The 22,625-nt window shown below is 38.0% G+C and overlaps 1 protein-coding gene across 2 annotated transcripts in view; it reads left to right on the forward strand.

Moving 5' to 3' along the window:
• igsf21a (immunoglobin superfamily, member 21a) overlaps positions 1–22,625 on the forward strand; it is a 695,152-nt gene that overhangs the window by 631,306 nt on the left and 41,221 nt on the right. The window contains exons 7-8 of one of the 2 annotated variants that reach the window (XM_061977635.2): positions 7,440–7,525; positions 20,206–20,398. In XM_061977635.2, coding sequence (XP_061833619.1) covers positions 7,440–7,525; positions 20,206–20,398 — 279 coding nt within the window. Of the gene's footprint in view, positions 1–7,439; positions 7,541–20,205; positions 20,399–22,625 lie in introns of both variants that reach the window. The other variant, XM_061977634.2, reaches the window with a different exon arrangement.

Genomic DNA, 22,625 nt, shown 5'->3' on the forward strand with positions numbered 1-22,625 from the left:
GAGGAGATAATGTTTGAAAAAAGGTGACTGTTTTTACACAACATTTGTTTTGAAAGGGGAATTGCAAACTTCCTGTTGATTTTTGCTGGGGGTTGTCAGTGTAAATCTAGGTCTAAGTGAGACCTACATAGAGGTTTTTGTTTCATGTCTCCATACTTGCCAACCCTCCCGGATTTTCCGGGAGACTCCCGAAATTCAGCGCCTCTCCCAAAAACCTCCCGGGACAAATGTCCTCCCGAAAATCTCCCGAAATTCAAGCGGAGCTGGAGGCCACGCCCCCTCCAGCTCCATGCGGACCTGAGTCCGCTTTCCCACAATATAAAGAACGTCTACAGTAAAGCAGTCCGTCTGCCGTAAACAGCAATGTTGTGACACTCTTAAACAGGACAATACTGCCATCTAGTGCATTTGATGAAAGCACTTTTGTGCGTGCCACACGGCAATGCATCATCAGAGAGGGTGTTCAGCATGGTTAGAAAGATAGTGACAGAGAATAGAACAAGGATGGACAATTCAACCCTTAACTCAACAATGAGTAGATGAGTGTTATGTGTGTGTATGTGTGTAAATAAATGAACACTGAAATTCAAGTATTTATTTTTTATATATATATATATATATATATATATATATATATATATATATATATATATATATATATATATATATATATATATATATATATATATATATATATAGCTAGAATTCACTGAAAGTCAATTATTTCATATAAATATATATATATATATATATATATATATATATATATATATATATATATATATATATATATCCATCCATCCATCCATCCATTTTCTACCGCTTATTCCCTTCGGGGTCGCGGGGATATATATATATATATATATATATATATATATATATATATATATATATATATATATATATATATATATATATATATATGAAATACTTGACTTGGTGAATCCTAGCTGTAAATATACTCCTCCCCTCTTAACCACGCCCCCAACCACGCCCCGGCCCCAACCACGCCCCCCGCACCCACCTCCCGAAATTGGAGGTCTCAAGGTTGGCAAGTATGTGTCTCTACGACATTCCTACTGGGACTTACAGGCAGTTTTGTCTGTGTTTTCTTCCTAGGGGGCGCTAGAGCGCAATTTTGAGTTTTGGGGTTTGGTTTTTTGATTAGATTGCAATGTTTGCCTGTCCTGATGTGTGTGTGTCCAATTTGGTGAGTTTTGAAGCATGTTAAGGGGGTCAAATTACAGCTCAAAGAGGCGGCGGTATAATAATAAAACGCTAGAAATACAATAGGGTCCTTTGTCCCAAAGGGACTCGGTCCCTAAAAATCAGGGGTATTTTATTTGAACTAAGCAAAATTATCTGCCAATAGAACAAGAAAATTTTGCTTGTCGAGACTTTCCAAAACAAGTAAAATTAGCTAACCTCAATGAACCCAAAAATACCTTAAAATAAGTATATTCTAACTAATAACAAGTGCACTTTTCTAAGGTAGAAAAAAAAATATGTTGAATAATATTCTTAAATGAAGTAAATGCTAGTGCCATTATTTTGACATAATGATATGATTTTTTTTTTCATGCTTGAAGTAAGAAATGATGACTTTCAAAAAGTAGTTTTATACTTGTGAGTGTTGATGACACAGCTTTGCAACACTTGATATTCTAGTTTCAAGCATGTTTTACTCAATATAGGTCATAACATCTCAGCAACAAGCTGTAATATCTTACTGAGATCATTTAGGACCAAAACACTTAAAACAAGTAAAACACTCTAACATAAAATCTGCTTAGTGGGAAGAATTATCTTATCAGACAGAAAATAAGCAAATGTCACCCTTCATCTTACTTAGATTTCAGTTTTTGCAGTGTAAAAAGCTTGCACAAACTATAAAATGGTGTGTACTATTGTACTACGGCCCGCCGGTCTCTTCATTTTGGCCCCCGAGACGTCATGTGATCATCAAGCACCTGCTCGCAGGGAGATTTCAATTTATTTGAAATGCCCGTCAATATAGATGCAGCTGCTTTGCTGCCAACTAGTGGACGGCGTGATTACTTCAGGCCAACAACATTTTAGTATGCTCTAAATTGAGCTTCACGCAGCGTTTACTTATACGACCCAATTAAAACAACCTTCCCTAGTCATGGTGCGTCAAAAAATTAAAGTCCAACTAACACAAAATGTCAACACACACAACACAACCTGCTCACTGGACTTTGTGGATGTTATGAAAAATGTCCATGCACCATAAAAACTGCAAGGCATGATGGGAACATGCAAAACACTCTCCACACTTTTCCATGTTTGGTGCATTTTAGCTGTTTGATATTCTCATTGATAACACAACTTTAAGACTTTCATCACAGAAGTAAACAAGGTAGGAGTCAAACATTCACAAACTCTTAATATCCAATTATATTAATTATTAATTGCATATCCAATATTATTATATTATATGTGTGCATAGGATATATATATATATATATATATACACATATATATATAGTGTTTTATATATATATATATATATATATATATGTATATATATATATATATATATATATATATATATATATATGTATATATATATATATATATATATATTATATATATATATAACACTATATATATGTGTGTATATATATATATATATATATGTGTGTGTATATATATATATATATATATATATATATATATATATATATATTATATATATATAACACTATATATATGTGTGTATGTATATATATATATATATTTTTTTTATATATATATATATATATATATATATATATATATAAATATATATATATATATATATATATATATATATATATATGGTGTAAAATGCCCTATTTAATGGAGGTTGAGTGGCGGCTGTCACCATGGACACACACATCTCCCTGCACGTTTATGGCATCGTATGCTCCGAGCTGTGGTGTTTTGTCATGCTGTTGACATGCAGCACACAAATAGAATATGAACTACCTTTTCTGGGCTATATTGAAGCCGGATCTACTGTAGAAAACAGTCACTACTTTGAGCAATAACGCACATTGCAAGAATTATTTTCATGTTTTCTACATACAAAAAAAAAACCCGCCAGCAGACAATAAAACAAATCAATTGAACTAATTCTAATTAGTCTTTTAAAGGGGTCAATTTAAGAACGTTTATTTCTATACTCTATGTATATGACTTACCTGTTCGTGTTGTTACACCCTCCGACAACACACCGACGAGGCATGATGTCTCCAAGGTACGGAAAACAGTCGAAAAAACGGAAAATAACAGAGCTGATTTGACTCGGTGTTTGAGAAAATGGCGGATTGCTTCCCGATGTGACGTCACGTCCGAGAGCGAATATTAGAAAGGCGTTTAATTCGCCAAAATTCACCCATTTAGAGTTCGGAAATCGGTTAAAAAAATATATGGTCTTTTTTCTGCAACATCAAGGTATATATTGACGCTTACATAGGTCTGGTGATAATGTTCCCCTTTAAGAAACATATTTATTATTGATGTAGTTAGAATTTGTCGTAGCATTGTGTAATTAATTGTCTGTACATTTGTTTTTTTATAATTTTTTGTGAATCCTTTCATTAGTGTTTGTTTTTGTAATTAGACCTGCTATTTGAGTGGGCTCCGAGCCCGTCTGTAGTGGAAAACTTGGGCTCCGAGGTCAAACATGTGACGAACCCCTGGTCTCACAGTTACATTCCTATTTAATACTTTTGACTTAAAGTCTTTCAGTAAGTAAAATTGTTCATTTATATTTGGTTCTCTGCGGCATCGCGTGGACATCGGGGGCGGTACCTCTGGATTGGCAGACCGGGGTGGTGGTTCCTCTCTTTAAGAAGGGGAACCGGAGGGTGTGTTTTAACTATCGTGGGATCACACTCCTCAGCCTTCCCGGTAAGGTCTATTCAGGTGTACTGGAGAGGAGGCTATGCCGGATAGTCGAACCTCGGATTCAGGAGGAACAGTGTGGTTTTCGTCCTGGTCGTGGAACTGTGGACCAGCTCTATACTCTCGGGAGGGTCCTTGAGGGTGCATGGGAGTTTGCCCAACCAGTCTACATGTGCTTTGTGGACTTGGAGAAGGCATTAGACCGTGTACCCTGGGGAAGTCCTGTGGGGAGTGCTCAGAGAGTATGGGGTATCGGACTGTCTGATTGTGGCAGTCCGCTCCCTGTATGATCAGTGCCAGAGCTTGGTCCGCATTGCCGGCAGTAAGTCGGACACGTTTCCAGTGAGGGTTGGACTCCGCCAAGGCTGCCCTTTGTCACCCATGCAGTCAAGGCGTTGAGGGGATCCGGTTTGGTGGCTGCAGGATTAGGTCTCTGCTTTTTGCAGATGATGTGGTCCTGATGGCTTCATCTGGCCAGGATCTTCAGCTCTCGCTGGATCGGTTCGCAGCCGAGTGTGAAGCGACTGGGATGAGAATCAGCACCTCCAAGTCCGAGTCCATGGTTCTCGCCCGGAAAAGGGTGGAATGCCATCTTCGGGTTGGGGAGGAGACCCTGCCCCAAGTGGAGGAGTTCAAGTACCTCGGAGTCTTGTTCACGAGTGAGGGAAGAGTGGATCATGAGATCGACAGGCGGATCGGTGCGGCGTCTTCAGTAATGCGGATGCTGTATCGATCCGTTGTGGTGAAGAAGGAGCTGAGCCGGAAGGCAAAGCTCTCAATTTACCGGTCGATCTACGTTCCCATCCTCACCTATGATCATGAGCTTTGGGTCATGACCGAAAAGACAAGATCACGGGTACAAGCGGCCCAAATGAGTTTCCTCCGCCGGGTGGCAGGGCTCTCCCTTAGAGATAGGGTGAGAAGCTCTGTCATCTGGGGGGAGCTCAAAGTAAAGCCGCTGCTCCTCCACATTGAGAGGAGCCCGATGAGGTGGTTCGGGCATCTGGTCAGGATGCCACCACCCGATCGCCTCCCTAGGGAGGTGTTTAGGGCACGTCCGACCGGTAGTAGGCCACGGGGAAGACCCAGGACACGTTGGGAAGACTATGTCTCCCGGCTGGCCTGGGAACGCCTCGGGATCCCCCGGGAGGAGCTGGACGAAGTGGCTGGGGAGAGGGAAGTCTGGGCTTCCCTGCTTAGGCTGCTGCCCCCGCGACCCGACCTCGGATAAGCGGAAGAAGATGGATGGATGGATGGATGGATGCCGATACAAACAAACATGGCGGATAGTACAGCAAGGTTTAGCGACATTAGCTCGGATTCAGACTCGGATTTCAGCGGCTTAAGCGATTCAACAGATTACGCATGTATTGAAACGGATGGTTGTAGTGTGGAGGCAGGTAGCGAAAACGAAATTGAAGAAGAAACTGAAGCTATTGAGCCATATCGGTTTGAACCGTATGCAAGCGAAACCGACGAAAACAACACAACAGCCAGCGACACGGGAGAAAGCGAGGACGAATTCGGCGATCGCCTTCTAACCAACGATTGGTAAGTGTTTGTTTGGCATTAAAGGAAACTAACAACTATGAACTAGGTCAGGGGTCGGCAACCCGCGGCTCTAGAGCCGCATGCGGCTCTTTAGCGCCGCCCTAGTGACTCTCTGGAGCTTTTCCAGAAATGTATTAAAAATGGAAAAAGATGAGGAGAAAAAAATATATTTTTTGTTTTAATATGGTTTCTGTAGGAGGACAAACATGACACAAACCTCCCTAATTGTTATAAATCACACTGTTTATATTAAACATGCTTCACTGATTCGAGTATTTGGCGAGCGCCGTTTTGTCCTACTAATTTTGGCGGTCCTTGAACTCACCCTAGTTTGTTTACATGTATAACTTTCTCCGACTTTCGAGGACGTGTTTTATGCCACTTCTTTTTCTGTCTCATTTTGTCCACCAAACTTTTAACGTTGTGCATGAAAGGTGAGTTTTGTTGATGTTATTGACTTGTGTGGAGTGCTAATCAGACATATTTGGTCACTGCATGACTGCAAGCTAATCAATGCTAACATGCTATTTAGGCTAGCTCTATGTACATATTGCATCATTATGCCTCATTTGTAGCTATATTTGAGCTCATTTAGTTTCCTTTAAGTCCTCTTAATTCAATTTATATCTCATGACACACTATCTGTATGTAATATGGCTTTTAATTTTTTGCGGCTCCAGACAGATTTTTTTTTTGTATTTTTGGTCCAATATGGCTCTTTCAACATTTTGGGTTGCCGACCCCTGAACTAGGTTTACAGCATATGAAATACATTTGGCAACAACATGCACTTTGAGAGTGCAGACAGCCCAATTTTCATCAATTAATATATTCTGTAGACATACCCTCATCCGCCCTCTTTTCCTGAAAGCTGATCTGTCCAGTTTTGGAGTTGATGTCAGCAGGCCACCGAAGCTAGGGTCGATATTCTTCTCTTGACGGTGTGAGCCAAGACATCCAGGGGGTTTAGCTCGCTCGTCCGCGGGAACAAACTGCCGCCATTGCTTGCCGTGCTAGCGAGGTCCTTTGTCCCTGAATTGCTCACACACTCCGGCAGATTCAATGGGGGTCTGGCGGCAGATTTCTTTGACTTTATGGTTGGAAATGCATCTGCTTTGAGTGTCGCAGGATATCCACACATTCTTGCCATCTCTGTCGTAGCATAGCTTTCGTCGGTAAAGTGTGCGGAACAAACGTCCAATTTCTTGCCACTTTGGCATCTTTGGGCCACTGGTGCAACTTGAATCCGTCCCTGTTCGTGTTGTTACACCCTCCGACAACACACCGACGAGGCATGATGTCTCCAAGGTACGGAAAACAGTCGAAAAAAGGGAAAATAACAGAGCTGATTTGACTCGGTGTTTGAGAAAATGGCGGATTGCTTCCCGATGTGACGTCACGTCCGAGAGCGAATAATAGAAAGGCGTTTAATTCGCCAAAATTCACCCATTTAGAGTTCGGAAATCGGTTAAAAAATATATGGTCTTTTTTCTGCAACATCAAGGTATATATTGACGCTTACATAGGTCTGGTGATAATGTTCCCCTTTAAAGGGAATGTTGCTGGTCACCATGAAAATGTCCATTTTTTATTATGCAAATGATCATTTTCATCTGGGCTCAACACATAAGAGGGGAATATAATCTTATAGAATGTGATTGTTTTAGGGGCCACGGAGGGCCAGGCTGTCCACAGCAAGACAAAGGAATTAGCTCTCAGATTGTTTCTTATCTCCCCACTTCACCCACCGTGCTCCCATTCTCCTCCAGTAATGACTATCCACCCTTTTTCTCCCCAACGGGGGAATAAATCCAGCGCCGTCTTCCGGATAAAGGGACTCGCTTGTCCCCGCTCTCTTGCCCGCTGACCTGAATTGACAGGAAATTGTATTCCTCCCGTGACGGAACAGGTGGTTTTTCTCTCCGCGATGACCTTTTGTCCTCTTTTTTTTCCCCCTTTTTTTTATCTCCCTGCAGCCGCCCCTAAGGGCCCCAAGCTCTTCATGACCCCCAGCAGGGCCAAAGTTGGGGACACAGTGCGCATCACTGTGCAAGGATTCCAGGTAGGACCTCGTGGGGTAAGTGCACAGTGTGAGGCTTTAAGGATGGCAACATTACATCTGACGTGTTGTGTTACCATCATTTCATCTCACTTTCAACACCTTTACATTCACCTTTTTTTACCTTCACCTTTACATTGTTTCATGCTCACAGTACCAAACTGAATGCAAATACTCAAGTATTTGTAGGGAATAAAAGCTGTATGGACTAGTGTTGTCCCAGTACCAATATTTTGATACCGGTACCAAAATGTATTTCGATACTTTCTAAATAAAAGGGACCTCAAGGAATGTCATTACTGGCTTTATTTGAACACAAAATGCTAGTGTAGATGAAACATATGTTTATTATTGTCATTTAGTCCTTAAATAAAATGTTGAACATACTAGACAACTTGTCTTTTAGTAGTAAGTAAACAAACAAAGACTCCTAATTAGTCATATTTTTTTTGTTTTATTAGTATTTTTTTAATATACAGTACTAACAGCAATTCATGATTAATATTTATAAATTAAGATTCTTAATAAATTATGGTAGAATAAGCACACATTTGATTGGTAAAGCACAGTGTTGTCCGGATACTAATATTTTGGTATTTGTACCAAAATGTATTTCGATACTTTTTGATACTTTTCGATACTTTATTAAATAAAGGGAACCACCAAAAATTGCATTGTTGGCTTTATTTTAACAAAAAATGTTAGTGTACATGAAACATATGTTTATTATTGTCATTTAGTCCTTAAATAAAATAGTGAACATACTAGACAACTTGTTTTTTAGTAGTAAGTAAACAAACAAAGACTCCTAATTAGTCATATATTTTTTTTTATTAGTATTTTTTTAATATACATTACTAACAACATTTCATGATTAATATTTATAAATTCAGATTCTTAAAAAATTATGGTAGAATAAGCACACATTTGATTGGTAAAGCACAGTGTTGTCCGGATAATAATATTTCGATACTTTTTGATACTTTTCGATACTTTATTAAATAAAGGGGACCACCAAAAATTGCATTGTTGGCTTTATTTTAACAAAAAATGTTAGTGTACATGAAACATATGTTTATTATTGTCATTTAGTCCTGAAATAAAATGTTGAACATACTAGACAACTTGTCTTTTAGTAGTAAGTAAACAAACAAAGACTCCTAATTAGTCGTATGCAGTAACATATACTGTCATTATTATTATTTTGTACACCTTATGAAGGACAAACTGTAAAAATTGATTATTAATCTACTTTTTCATTTACTGTTAATATGCTGTATGGACTAGTGTTGTCCCAGTACCAATATTTTGATACCGGTACAAAAATGTATTTCGATACTTTCTAAATAAAAGGGGACCACAAAAAATTTCATTACTGGCTTTATTTGAACACAAAATGCTAGTGTAGATGAAACATTTGTTTATTATTGTCATTTAGTCCTTAAATAAAATGTTGAACATACTAGACAACTTGTCTTTTAGTAGTAAGTAAACAAACAAAGACTCCTAATTAGTCGTGTGCAGTAACATATTGTGTCATTTATACACCTATTATTTTCTACACATTATGAGGGACAAACTGTAAAAAATGATTATTAATCTACTTTTTCATTTACTGTTAATATGCTGTATGGACTAGTGTTGTCCCAGTACCAATATTTTGATACCGGTACCAAAATGTATTTCGATACTTTCTAAATAAAGGGGACCACAAAAAATGTCATTACTGGCTTTATTTGAACACAAAATGTTAGTGTAGATGAAACATATGTTTATTATTGTCATTTAGTCCTTAAATAAAATGTTGAACATACTAGACAACTTGTCTTTTAGTAGTAAGTAAACAAACAAAGACTCCAGTAACATATTGTGTCATTTATACACCTATTATTGTGTACACATTATGAGGGACAAACTGTAAAATTTGATTATTAATCTACTTGTTCATTTACTGTTAATATCTGCTTATTTTCTCCTTTAACATGTTCTATCCACACTTCTGTTAAAATGTAATAATCACTTATTCTTCTCTTCTTTGATACTTTGCATTAGTTTTGGATGATACCACACATTTAGGTATGGATGTGATACCAAGTAGTTACGGGATCATACATTGGTCATATTCAAAGTCCTCATGTGTCCAGGGACGTATTTACTGACTTTATAAACATAATATACATCATAGTAGTATCGACTAGATACACTCTTGTACTTGGTATCATTACAGTGGATGTCAGGTGTAGATCCACCCAAGGCGTTTGTTTACATTGTGACGGCGGTGAGCTACAGTGTGTAGTAAAGCATGTTTAGCTATTCCTCGTCCTGCAGTGATAATACTACTTGTAAGAAACTTACTTTATTTGTTGCCATGGAGGCCAGGATTAGTGATTTAGAAGTAGCTAAAACACTGTGGATGGATGTTAGCCATGTTTTAAAGCAGCTCTTCCTGAGGGTGTTTCAGTGTTATAACTTCACCTTTATCTTTACTTTTTACACCAAAATGTGTCCATTCTCCCTTTTCTGTCTACACACTGTGTCTGCTTGTAAGTACTCTGTGTGTGTGCGCTGCCCAACATGCTCCTCTGCTCTCAAAACCACTGGTATAGCACAGAATATGATTCATTAGTATTGCAGTATTATACTAATAGCGGTATACCGTACAACCCTAGTATGAACTTTATTAACAAGGTTAATAATAAGTTGCCTTGTTGCCTTATTTGGATTTGACTTTATTTAATGTTTGGTTGTATTTATTGTTTGGGGGATAAAAAGAAGGAAAAAAAGAAGACAAAGGGGGAAATTTCTGGGACAACAATAACATAACTATATCAGCCAAAATGTTATATACAAATATGATACCAAATATTATAAAGAAGAAGGGATTGGTGAAATAGATAATTTCCTGACTATAGAGCGCACCGGTAAATAAGCTGCGCCCACAAAATAAATAAATAAATAAAATAAAAACGTTTTCCCATATATATACGTTGTGAAATTACTTATTTAAACAGAAATATTTTATAAAACCTTAATTGTTTCCAAACGGTGCCTGTAACAGGGCAGTAAAACGACTGATCGAACAAAACAGAAGTCATGGTCATGGACCCACTAGCTGCGCAAGCTAGCTCTCCACTCAGCTAACCAGACTCAATAACTCCACCGTGACGTTTTGGTGAATTTACTGAGGAATTTGTGAAACAATACAAAAAGAATGCTGTTGTAAGTTAATAATACTAACACAGACACTCGTAAACGTGTTAGCCTATTACCCAAAGCTCGCGACGCTAGCGTCATTACGTACAAGTATGCATGAAAACACTCCTATAGATATCACACTTCGGACGGTTTGGTAATAATAAACAGTTTTAGTTATATTGTAAAACTTACAAATGTTGCTTGGAGTCATGAATGAAGGATCCATATGAGTAGAAACGCTATGGACGGCTAGAAAACTAAATGCTCTCCAGTTGAAAAAAAAACACACAAAAAAACAAAACACTGTTGGTAAATTGAAGGACACTGCAGCACATGCAGGGAGCCAACTCGTCCAAAAATGGTGGCATAGTAAGAACAATAAAACACCCTCTCCGTGTTTTTGCTTGTTTTTTTTATTATTGCTGCCAGCATAAAAATGAAAATCCATAAGTTAGCCGCTCTGTCCTGTAAGTTGTGGGGTTCAAAGTGTGGGAAAAAAATAGCGGCTTTGCAGTAATAAAACAGTAATGACAATGAATATTATTGCAGTACAAATGGAACAGTAATACAACCAGTAGAAATAACAATATTAATAATAAATGATAATGATTACTTCTATTATCAACATTACAATCACAATGTAATACTTTAATTGCAAAAGAGGGGGGAAAGAAAGATATATATTATATTTTAACCTTTTACATTGTTATCATAAAAATAGGCTACATTGCTCTTACAACATATGTTGTGCAATATACTTATTGATCAATTACCATGTGGTCAAAGAGGAACAAATACATCTTCGATACATTTTCTGTAAAAAAAAAAAAAAAAAAAAAAAAAAAAACAACAACAAAATAATAATAATATTAAAAGAAAATTCAAACAGAAGCAACTTAAAATAAGGTCCCGCCTCCTCGCACATTTCCACTTTCTCATGCACAATAGAGTAAAAAAGCACTTTCTTATTATTAATAAGTATTAACATTTTGTAAATAACAGACTCTATATTTATTCTACTATTTTATTCTGCCAATGAACTCATGTTGCACCAACAATAGCCAGTGGTGATAGATCAGTGGTATCACAACAATAGCCAGTGGTGATAGATCAGTGGTATCACAACAGTAGCCAGTGGTGATAGATCAGTGGTATCACAACAATAGCCAGTGGTGATAGATCAGTGGTATCACAACAATAGTCAGTGGTGATAGATCAGTGGTATCACAACAATAGCCAGTGCTGATAGATCAGTGGTATCACAACAGTAGCTGGTGGTGATAGATCAGTGGTATCACAACAGTAGCCAGTGGTGATAGATCAGTGGTATCACAACAGTAGCCAGTGGTGATAGATCAGTGGTATCACAACAGTAGCCAGTGGTGATAGATCAGTGGTATCACAACAATAGCCAGTGGTGATAGATCAGTGGTATCACAACAGTAACCAGTGGTGATAGATCAGTGGTATCACAACAGTAGCCAGTGGTGATAGATCAGTGGTATCACAACAGTAGCCAGTGGTGATTGATCAGTGGTATCACAACAATAACCAGTGGTGATAGATCAGTGGTATCACAACAGTAGCTGGTGGTGATAGATCAGTGGTATCACAACAGTAGCCAGTGGTGATAGATCAGTGGTATCACAACAATAGCCAGTGGTGATAGATCAGTGGTATCACAACAGTAACCAGTGGTGATAGATCAGTGGTATCACAACAGTAGCCAGTGGTGATAGATCAGTGGTATCACAACAGTAGCCAGTGGTGATTGATCAGTGGTATCACAACAATAGCCAGTGGTGATAGATCAGTGGTATCACAACAATAGCCAGTGGTGATAGATCAGTGGTATCACAACAGTAGCCAGTGGTGATAGATCAGTGGTATCAAGCAGGAGGAGAGATGATTGGCCTGGCATTGAGATGAAGATTTTCCGAGCCATCCTCACGGCGTTTAGGAATGTATTATTGATGACGACTCAGCTTTGTGTTTGTACTCCTCCTTCCTTGTTGGCTCAACTCTGGGATTGAATACGTGTCGGTCTGAGCAGCACATTTTAATTTGGGCTGATGTCGACTTCCTGACCTCTGCTGGGAGTCACAAACATGCCTGCAATAATATTCATGCTGGCATTGCAGTATTTCACCATAGGGCGGGAACGATTTGACACGATTATGATTGGACGATTGGATTCAGAATCGATTCTCCGTTCAATACGAGTCTTGATTCAAACTTATTTTAACAATGTGTTATTTGGTGTAAGAATTATAATGACACTTTTTCAAAAGAGGTTACGGGTTTGAAAAGCTCCTTACGGGGATGCCCTAAAAACTTATTTTTAAATAGTTGATTCTTATGAAAAATTAGAAAATGATAATGATAATATACATGATAATAATCTTAATTGTAATAATAATAAAAAATAATGTATACAAATATATGTACAGTATATATATATTTATATATATGTGTGTGTGTGTGTGTGTGTGTGTGTGTGTGTGTGTGTGTGTGTGTGTGTGTGTGTGTGTGCATATATATATATAGAGAGCGGGATTAATATATAAATATATATATATATATATGTGTTTTTTTGTAATATGTATATATATATATATATATATATCTTTTTTTTATATTATATATATATGTATATATATATAATTTTAAAAATATATATAAAATATACATATATATATATATATATATATATATATATATATATATATATATATATATATATTTAAAAAATATATACGTATAGTTTATTTTATTTATTTTTTCAAATGAGAATCCATTTTTATATGAAAATTATAAATATGGTGCTAATTCAAATTCTCGATTAGATACGATTCTCGATTCAAGTTGATTTTTGCAATGTTTTATTTGGCATAAGAATTATAATGAAACTTTTTCAAAAGAGATTATGGGTTTGAAAAGCTCCTTACGGGGATGCCCTAAAAACCTCTTTTTAAATAGTTGATTCTTATGAAAAATTTTAAAATGATAATGATAATATACATGATAATACAGTAATGTACAGTATATATATATGTGTGTGTGTGTGTGTGTGTGTGTGTGTGTATGTGTGTGTGTGTGCATATAAATTTAGAGAGCGGGATTAACATATATATATATATATATATATATATATATATATATATATATATATATATATATATATATATATATATATATATATATCAAATCAAATCAAATCAACTTTATTTATAAAGCACATTTAAAATTTACCACAGGGGTAGCCAAAGTGCTGTACAATGAGCAGGTTAAAAGATAAAACGAGTACCGAGCAAACACAACACAACACAAACAGAACATGATAAAAAATAAATAATTAAAATAGAATTAATAAAAACATAAAAACAGGATCACAGCAGGTGTATTATGGGGCGCCATTGCAGGATGGATATCACTCAGTGTTAAAAGCCATGGAATAAAAGTATGTTTTTAAGAGAGATTTAAAAACAGGAAGGGAGGAGGCTTGTCTAACACTCAGGGGTAGGTCGTTCCAGAGCTTGGGAGCAGCAACGGCGAAAGCTCTGTCACCTCTAAGCTTCAGCCTTGTGTCAGGGACCGTCAACAGCAGCTGATCGGCTGATCTTAAGGATCGGGTGGGGCAGTAAGGCTGAAGGAGGTCGGAGAGATAGGTTGGCGCGAGGTTGTTTAGACATTTAAAAACAAATAAAAGGAGTTTAAAATGTATTCGGTAACGCACAGGGAGCCAGTGAAGGGACGCTAAAATAGGGGTGATGTGCTCACGTCTGCGGGTCTGTGTTAGCAGACGAGCAGCAGAGTTCTGCACGAGCTGCAGGCGGGCGAGGGAGGCCTGGCTAATGCCAACATACAGGGCATTACAGTAATCAAGACGAGTCGAGATAAAAGCGTGGATTAATTTCTCAAGATCATGTCTTGATAGAAGCGGTTTCACTTTCGCTATTTGGCGTAATTGATAAAAGCTTTTTTGAACGACGCTGCTGATTTGTTTTTCGAATTTAAAATCTGAGTCAAACTTTACCCCCAGGTTTGTGACAGAGTCGCTGAGATACGGGGTCAGAGTGCCGAGGTCAACGTTGGGGGAGGGAGAGCGACTTGGACCGAACAACATAACTTCTGTTTTATCTTCATTTAGGCTCAGGAAGTTAGCTGAAAGCCAGACTTTGATGTCGTGCAGGCAGTCAATAAGACTTTGAACCGTGTTATTTTGTGCCATGGGAAAATAAATCTGGCAATCATCGGCATAAAAATGAAATGCAATACTGTACTTCCTAAAAATAGAACCAAGGGGGAGAAGGTAAAGCGCAAATAAAATTGGGGCAAGGATTGAACCCTGGGGGACCCCATGTGGTAAAGGAGCTGTGGACGACATAAAACTGTCTACTTTTACACAAAAACTCCTGTCGGTTAGGTACGACTGGAACCAGTTGAGGGCGGCGCCCTTAATGCCCACACAGTTCTCAAGACGAGTGATTAAGGTGGCGTGGTCGACGGTGTCGAACGCAGCAGACAGATCTAAAAGCACCAGGACAACATATTTACCAGAATCAGTGGACAGGAGGATATCGTTAAAAACTTTTAGAAGCGCTGACTCTGTGCTGTGGAGGGCTTTAAAACCGGACTGGAACAGCTCAGTGATACCATTATCCTCTAAGAAGGGCAGCAACTGACTGTAGACAACCTTCTCTAATATTTTGGAAATGTATGGAAGATTAGAGATAGGTCTGAAGTTAGAGAGGAGAGAGGGGTCGAGGCTGGGTTTTTTAAGTAGAGGTCGTACCACTGCATGTTTAAACTCTACTGGAACTATTCCAGAAGAGAGGCTACTATTGATAATGTTAAGGACACTTGATCCAATAGTAGCAAGTACCTCCTTAAACAGGCGAGGTGGGAGGGCATCTGCAGGAGAACCAGAGGGCTTCATATGACTAACTGTGTCACTTAAAAAAGAAAAGGACACCGGCTCAAACTGATGGAAAACAGAAGAGAAATGCAGGGGAACAGAAGGGTCATATGAAGGCTGAGATAGACTGGCTCTAGTTGACACAATTTTGTCAGTGAAAAAATGGAGACAATTTTCACAGAATTCAAAAGAAGCATCAAAACCAGCAGATTTGGGAGCATCAATGACAGTGTTAATAGTTTTAAACAGAACTCTGGGGTTGTTACAGTTAGAAGATATAATCTGAGATAGATATATATTCATTTCTGCTTTTACAGTCATCTGAAAGGAAAACAGGCTTTCTTTAAAAATGGCAAAGGACACATGCAGCCTGTCTTTTTTCCATTTTCTCTCTGCTCTTCTACATACGCGCCTGGCAGCCCGAGTGACGTCATTCAACCAGGGTTGAGGCGTGGCTTTAGCGCGGCGGCATTTGAAAGGCGCGATCGTGTCCAGTGTTTGTGAACAGATAGAGTTGAACCCAGAAACCAACTCTTCAGTATTCAGACACACAGATGCTGCAGAATTATCATCACAAAGAGTCAAAAAAATAGAGGAGAACCGAGCAGGAGACGAAGAATTAAACATGCGAGAGCGTTGGGGCGGTGCGCACAATTTAACTGGACACTGCGTGGCAATATCAAACAGGATCGGCATGTGATCAGAGAACACAGCGTCGCAAATGTCCAAATTAAAAACACACAAACCATACGAGAGCACTAAATCGAGTGTATGCCCGCGTTCATGTGTAGAACCACACACAGACTGTACAAAGTTAAATGAGTCGATTATATTCAGGAAGCTCCTGGAAAGCGGCTCATCTGGGCAGCAGGTGTGAATATTAAAATCACCCACAATAAGGACACGATCATATTTGGGCAGGATTTCAGCCAGAAATTCAGAAAAGTCAGTTATAAAGTCTTTGTGGTACTTGGGTGGTCGATAGATGACGGCACACAGGACGACATCAGAAAGACCCAGTTCAAACATGCACAGTTCGAAGCTTGAAAAGGAGGATTGTAGGCGGATCTGACGGCATTTAAAGTCATTTTTAAAAACGACTGCTAATCCTCCTCCTTTTCGACCGGACGGCCGTGGGGAATTAAAGTAGGAACACTCCGAAGGCAGAAGTTCATTAAGAGGGGCGGACTCACCGGCTCTCAGCCATGTCTCCGTCACACAGAGGAAGTCCAGTCCGCGGGAAGTGAAGAAATCCTTCAGGATAAAAGTTTTGTTTGTCAAAGATCTTGCGTTCACAAGACCGAACCTGGCGGGGGCCAGCACGTCCAAGGCCGCAATTAATCCGGGTGGGGCCCGACACACAGCCCGCAGGTGGCGGTGATCCACCCCGCGCCTCCGGGGGCGGGGACAGCAGGAGCGACGACGGCAAGCTTCTTCCTCCAAACCAACGATAGGAACCAGCCAGGAGCCGATCGGATCGAGCGAGCGTGGGTGCAGGAGGAGACCGGATACCGCACCATTCATCCTTCGGGGAGCCACGGGAAGCCGGGCCAGGAGTGCCCTAACTTTCACCAGCTGGCCGCCACGTTTACCGCGGCGCCGGAGACGCTTCCGCCGGGGGAGAGGAGCCAGGGGGCGGGAAAGGAAGGCAGGAATCCGGCCAGGTGAAAAAGCTGACTGGGACGTCGAAAAACCAACGTCGAAGTTGATCATATCAGTGGGAGAGGGGCAAAGATCCAACAGTGTTTGGCGGTCATACACAAGCAGTGAGCTGACAGAGACGAAAATAGACGCAAAAAACACAAAAACGAACAGAGCTGACAGCGAGAGACGGCAGGCCAAAGCACATACTGGCGCCATCTTGCATCGGGGCGTGGCTGTTGTGGCATATGCTGCAGGTCAAGCCTGTATATATATATGTATATATGTATGTATATATATATATATATATATATATGTATATATATGTGTTTGTGTGTGTGTGTGTGTGTGTGTGTGTGTGTGTGTGTGTGTGTGTGTGTGTGTGTGTGTGTGTGTGTGTGTGTGTGTGTGTGTGTGTGTGTGTGTGTGTGTAATATATATATATATATATATATATATATATATATATATATATATATATATATATATATGTATGTATATATACATATACAGGTAAAAGCCAGTAAATTAGAATATTTTGAAAAACTTGATTTATTTCAGTAATTGCATTCAAAAGGTGTAACTTGTACATTATATTTATTCATTGCACACAGACTGATGCATTCAAATGTTTATTTCATTTAATTTTGATGATTTGAAGTGGCAACAAATGAAAATCCAAAATTCCGTGTGTCAAAAAATTAGAATATTACTTAAGGCTAATACAAAAAAGGGATTTTTAGAAATGTTGGCCAACTGAAAAGTATGAAAATGAAAAATATGAGCATGTACAATACTCAATACTTGGTTGGAGCTCCTTTTGCCTCAATTACTGCGTTAATGCGGCGTGGCATGGAGTCGATGAGTTTCTGGCACTGCTCAGGTGTTATGAGAGCCCAGGTTGCTCTGATTGTGGCCTTCAACTCTTCTGCGTTTTTGGGTCTGGCATTCTGCATCTTCCTTTTCACAATACCCCACAGATTTTCTATGGGGCTAAGGTCAGGGGAGTTGGCGGGCCAATTTAGAACAGAAATACCATGGTCCGTAAACCAGGCACGGGTAGATTTTGCGCTGTGTGCAGGCGCCAAGTCCTGTTGGAACTTGAAATCTCCATCTCCATAGAGCAGGTCAGCAGCAGGAAGCATGAAGTGCTCTAAAACTTGCTGGTAGACGGCTGCGTTGACCCTGGATCTCAGGAAACAGAGTGGACCGTCACCAGCAGATGACATGGCACCCCAAACCATCACTGATGGTGGAAACTTTACACTAGACTTCAGGCAACGTGGATCCTGTACCTCTCCTGTCTTCCTCCAGACTCTGGGACCTCGATTTCCAAAGGAAATGCAAAATTTGCATGGTTGGGTGATGGTTTGGGGTGCCATGTCATCTGCTGGTGTCGGTCCACTCTGTTTCCTGAGATCCAGGGTCAACGCAGCCGTCTACCAGCAAGTTTTAGAGCACTTCATGCTTCCTGCTGCTGACCTGCTCTATGGAAATGGAGATTTCAAGTTCCAACAGGACTTGGCGCCTGCACACAGCGCAAAATCTACCCGTGCCTGGTTTACTGACCATGGTATTTCTGTTCTAAATTGGCCCGCCAACTCCCCTGACCTTAGCCCCATAGAAAAGCTGTGGGGTATTGTGAAAAGGAAGATGCAGAATGCCAGACCCAAAAACGCAGAAGAGTTGAAGGCCACTATCAGAGCAACCTGGGCTCTCATAACACCTGAGCAGTGCCAGAAACTCATCGACTCCATGCCACGCCGCATTAACGCAGTAATTGAGGCAAAAGGAGCTCCAACCAAGTATTGAGTATTGTACATGCTCATATTTTTCATTTTCATAATTTTCAGTTGGCCAACATTTCTAAAAATCCCTTTTTTGTATTAGCCTTAAGTAATATTCTAATTTTGTGACACACGGAATTTTGGATTTTCATTTGTTGCCACTTCAAATCATCAAAATTAAATGAAATAAACATTTGAATGCATCAGTCTGTGTGCAATGAATAAATATAATGTACAAGTTACACCTTTTGAATGCAATTACTGAAATAAATCAAGTTTTTCAAAATATTCTAATTTACTGGCTTTTACCTGTGTATATATATATATATATATATCTTATATATTTTTTAATTATATGTATATATATATATATATATATATATATATATATATATATATATATATATATATATATATATATATATATATATATAATTTTAAAAATATATATACATATATATAAAAATATATATATATATTTTATTTTATTAATTTTTTCGAATGAGAATCCATTTTAATATGAAACTTATAAATAAGGTGATGATTCAAATTCTTGATTAAATACGATTCTCGATTCAAGTTGATTTTTGCAATGTTTTATTTGGCATAAGAATCAATATGAAACTTTTTCAAAATAGGTTAGGAGTTTAAAAAGCTCCTCTTGGTTACATGGAGAAGGCCTACAATTGTGTTGTCTAAATAGTTGATTCTTATAAGAAAAAAACAAAAATGCTGATAATAATAATAATTTCAAAAAAATAATAAAGCAAAATAAAAATTAAAAATTAAAAAATTAAAGAAAAAAAAAAAAATTAAAAATAAAATAAATAAATATATATATATATATAGTTCATCCAGCACAAATACACCAGTGGCCCTAACGTGTATGTGCAGCTGAAGTGTATTCTTTATCTACTAACAGGTTGAGATATGCGAGGAAACAAGAGGCTTCACGGAGGCGCGTGCATTTATTTTTAGAACTGGGTTTGTTGGCTGGAGGTTTAAAAACTGCGAGGGGAATAAAGTGAAGTGTGGATTATTAATGCATGCTGTTCAATCATAGGAGGGACAATCTGTATTATTCATGTATCCTTTGCTCTTAATCTTCTGTTTTTCTTCAACCTCCCTGCATCCCCACACAGAACGAGGTGTTCCCGGAGCCCCTGTTTACCTGGACCCGTGTGGGGGGGCGCCTCCTGGACGGCAGCAGCGAGCGAGAGGGCAAGGAGCTCATCCTGGAGAGAGTGCCGGCCGAGCTGAACGGCTCCATGTACCGCTGCACGGCCCAGAACCCTTTGGGCTCCACGGACACGCACACCCGCCTCATCGTCTTTGGTACGTGGGGGTCTACGTTCAAACTACCACCAGGTCTGTTATATTGTCTAGAACAGGGGTCCCCAAACTTTTTGACTCGGGGGTCGCAGTAGGTTAAAAAATGTGGCCGGGGGCCGGGCTGTGTATATATATATACACACACACATATATATATTTATATATATATATATGTGTGTGTGTGTGTGTGTGTGTGTGTGTGTGTGTGTGTGTGTGTGTGTGTGTGTGTATATATTAGGGCTGCAACAACTAATCGATTAAATTGATTAAAATCGATTATAAAAATAGTTGCCGATTAATTTAGTCATGCTATGCGCATGCGCAGAGGCATTTTTTTTTTTTTTTATATAAACCTTTATTTACAAACTGCAACATGTACAAACAGCTGAGAAACAATAATCAAAATAATTTTGGTGCCAGTATGCTGGGTTTTTTTTTCAATAAAATATTGGAAAGGATAGAAATGTAGTTTGTCTCTTTTATCCGATTATTAATCGATTAATCGAAGTAATAATCGACAGATTAATCGATTATCAAATCAATCGTTAGTTGCAGCCCTAATATATATATATATATATATATATATATATATATATATATATATATATATATATGGCGTGGCGCAGTGGAAGAGTGGCCGTGCGCGACCCGAGGGTCCCTGGTTCAATCCCCACCTAGTACCAACCTCGTCATGTCCGTTGTGTCCTGAGCAAGACACTTCACCCTTGCTCCTGATGGGTGCTGGTTAGCGCCTTGCATGGCAGCTCCCTCCATCAGTGTGTGAATGTGTGTGTGAATGGGTAAATGTGGAAGTAGTGTCAAAGCGCTTTGAGTACCTTGAAGGTAGAAAAGCGCTATACAAGTACAACCCATTATATATATATATATGTCTTAATAAGGTTATCCAAAAAATAGTGCTCGATACCGTAGTAGAGCGCAATATATGTATGTGTGGGAAAAAAATCACAAGACTATTTCATCTCTACAGGCCTGTTTCATGAGGGGGGGTTCCCTCAATCATCAGGAGATTGATCATCTCCTGATGATTGAGGGAACCCCCCCTCATGAAACAGGCCTGTAGAGATGAAATAGTCTTGTGATTTTTTCCCACACATACATATATATATATATATATATATATATATATATATATATATATATATATATATATATATATATATATATGTGTGTATATATATATATGTGTATAAATGTATATATATGTATATATACACACATATATATATATATATATATATATATATATATATATATATATATATATATATATATATATATATATATATATTTATATATATGTATATATACGTATATATGTGTATGTATATATATATATATATATATATACATACACATACATATATATATATATATATATATATATACATATACATATTGATGTATGTATGTATATATATATATATATATATATATATATATATATATATATGTTTGTATGTATGTATATATGTAAATATATATGTACTTATTTATTTATGTATATATATGTATATTTGTGTGTGTGTATATATATAAATGTATAAATATATAAATATATATATATATATACATATGGATGTATATATATATATATATATAAATGTATACATATATATATTTATATATATGTATACATTTATATATATATATATATATATATATATATATATATATATATATATATATATATATATATATATATATATATGATGTCATGTTATGGATGGGAAAATGCATTTTTAGACAATATGATTTGCCACAGCGGAGAGGAGACACCGAGAGTAACAAGCGGTAGAAAATGAATTAGAAAGAACAGATTTAAAAAAATAATAATAATCAGGAAAAAAAAGAAAAAAAAATTGTTTTCAAAACTGGGACTTCCTGCTGGCCGGATCTTGGACACTGGATCTTGGGCCGTAGTTTGGGCACCACTTATTTAGAGCACTCACACCAGCAAATGGACTGCACGGGAATAATCTGCAACACAAAAAAATGACATGACTCTACAAAACGTGTTCCATGTACTGTATCTACAGGAAGTGTAGAACAGACCTTGGAGATTTATGCCACCACTTTTAGAAATGAATCATTAATGCGGCTGCAAGAGTGCGATTAATAAAAGATTGTGTCCCTAATTGGCTCAACAACACTTAGAGAGATGACTGTTCTCTAACGAGGGATTTAGTCCATCAGTGGTGAACACTGACTG

Source organism: Nerophis lumbriciformis, linkage group LG18 (assembly GCF_033978685.3).
Source record: "Nerophis lumbriciformis linkage group LG18, RoL_Nlum_v2.1, whole genome shotgun sequence".
Taxonomy (NCBI): Eukaryota; Metazoa; Chordata; class Actinopteri; order Syngnathiformes; family Syngnathidae; genus Nerophis; species Nerophis lumbriciformis.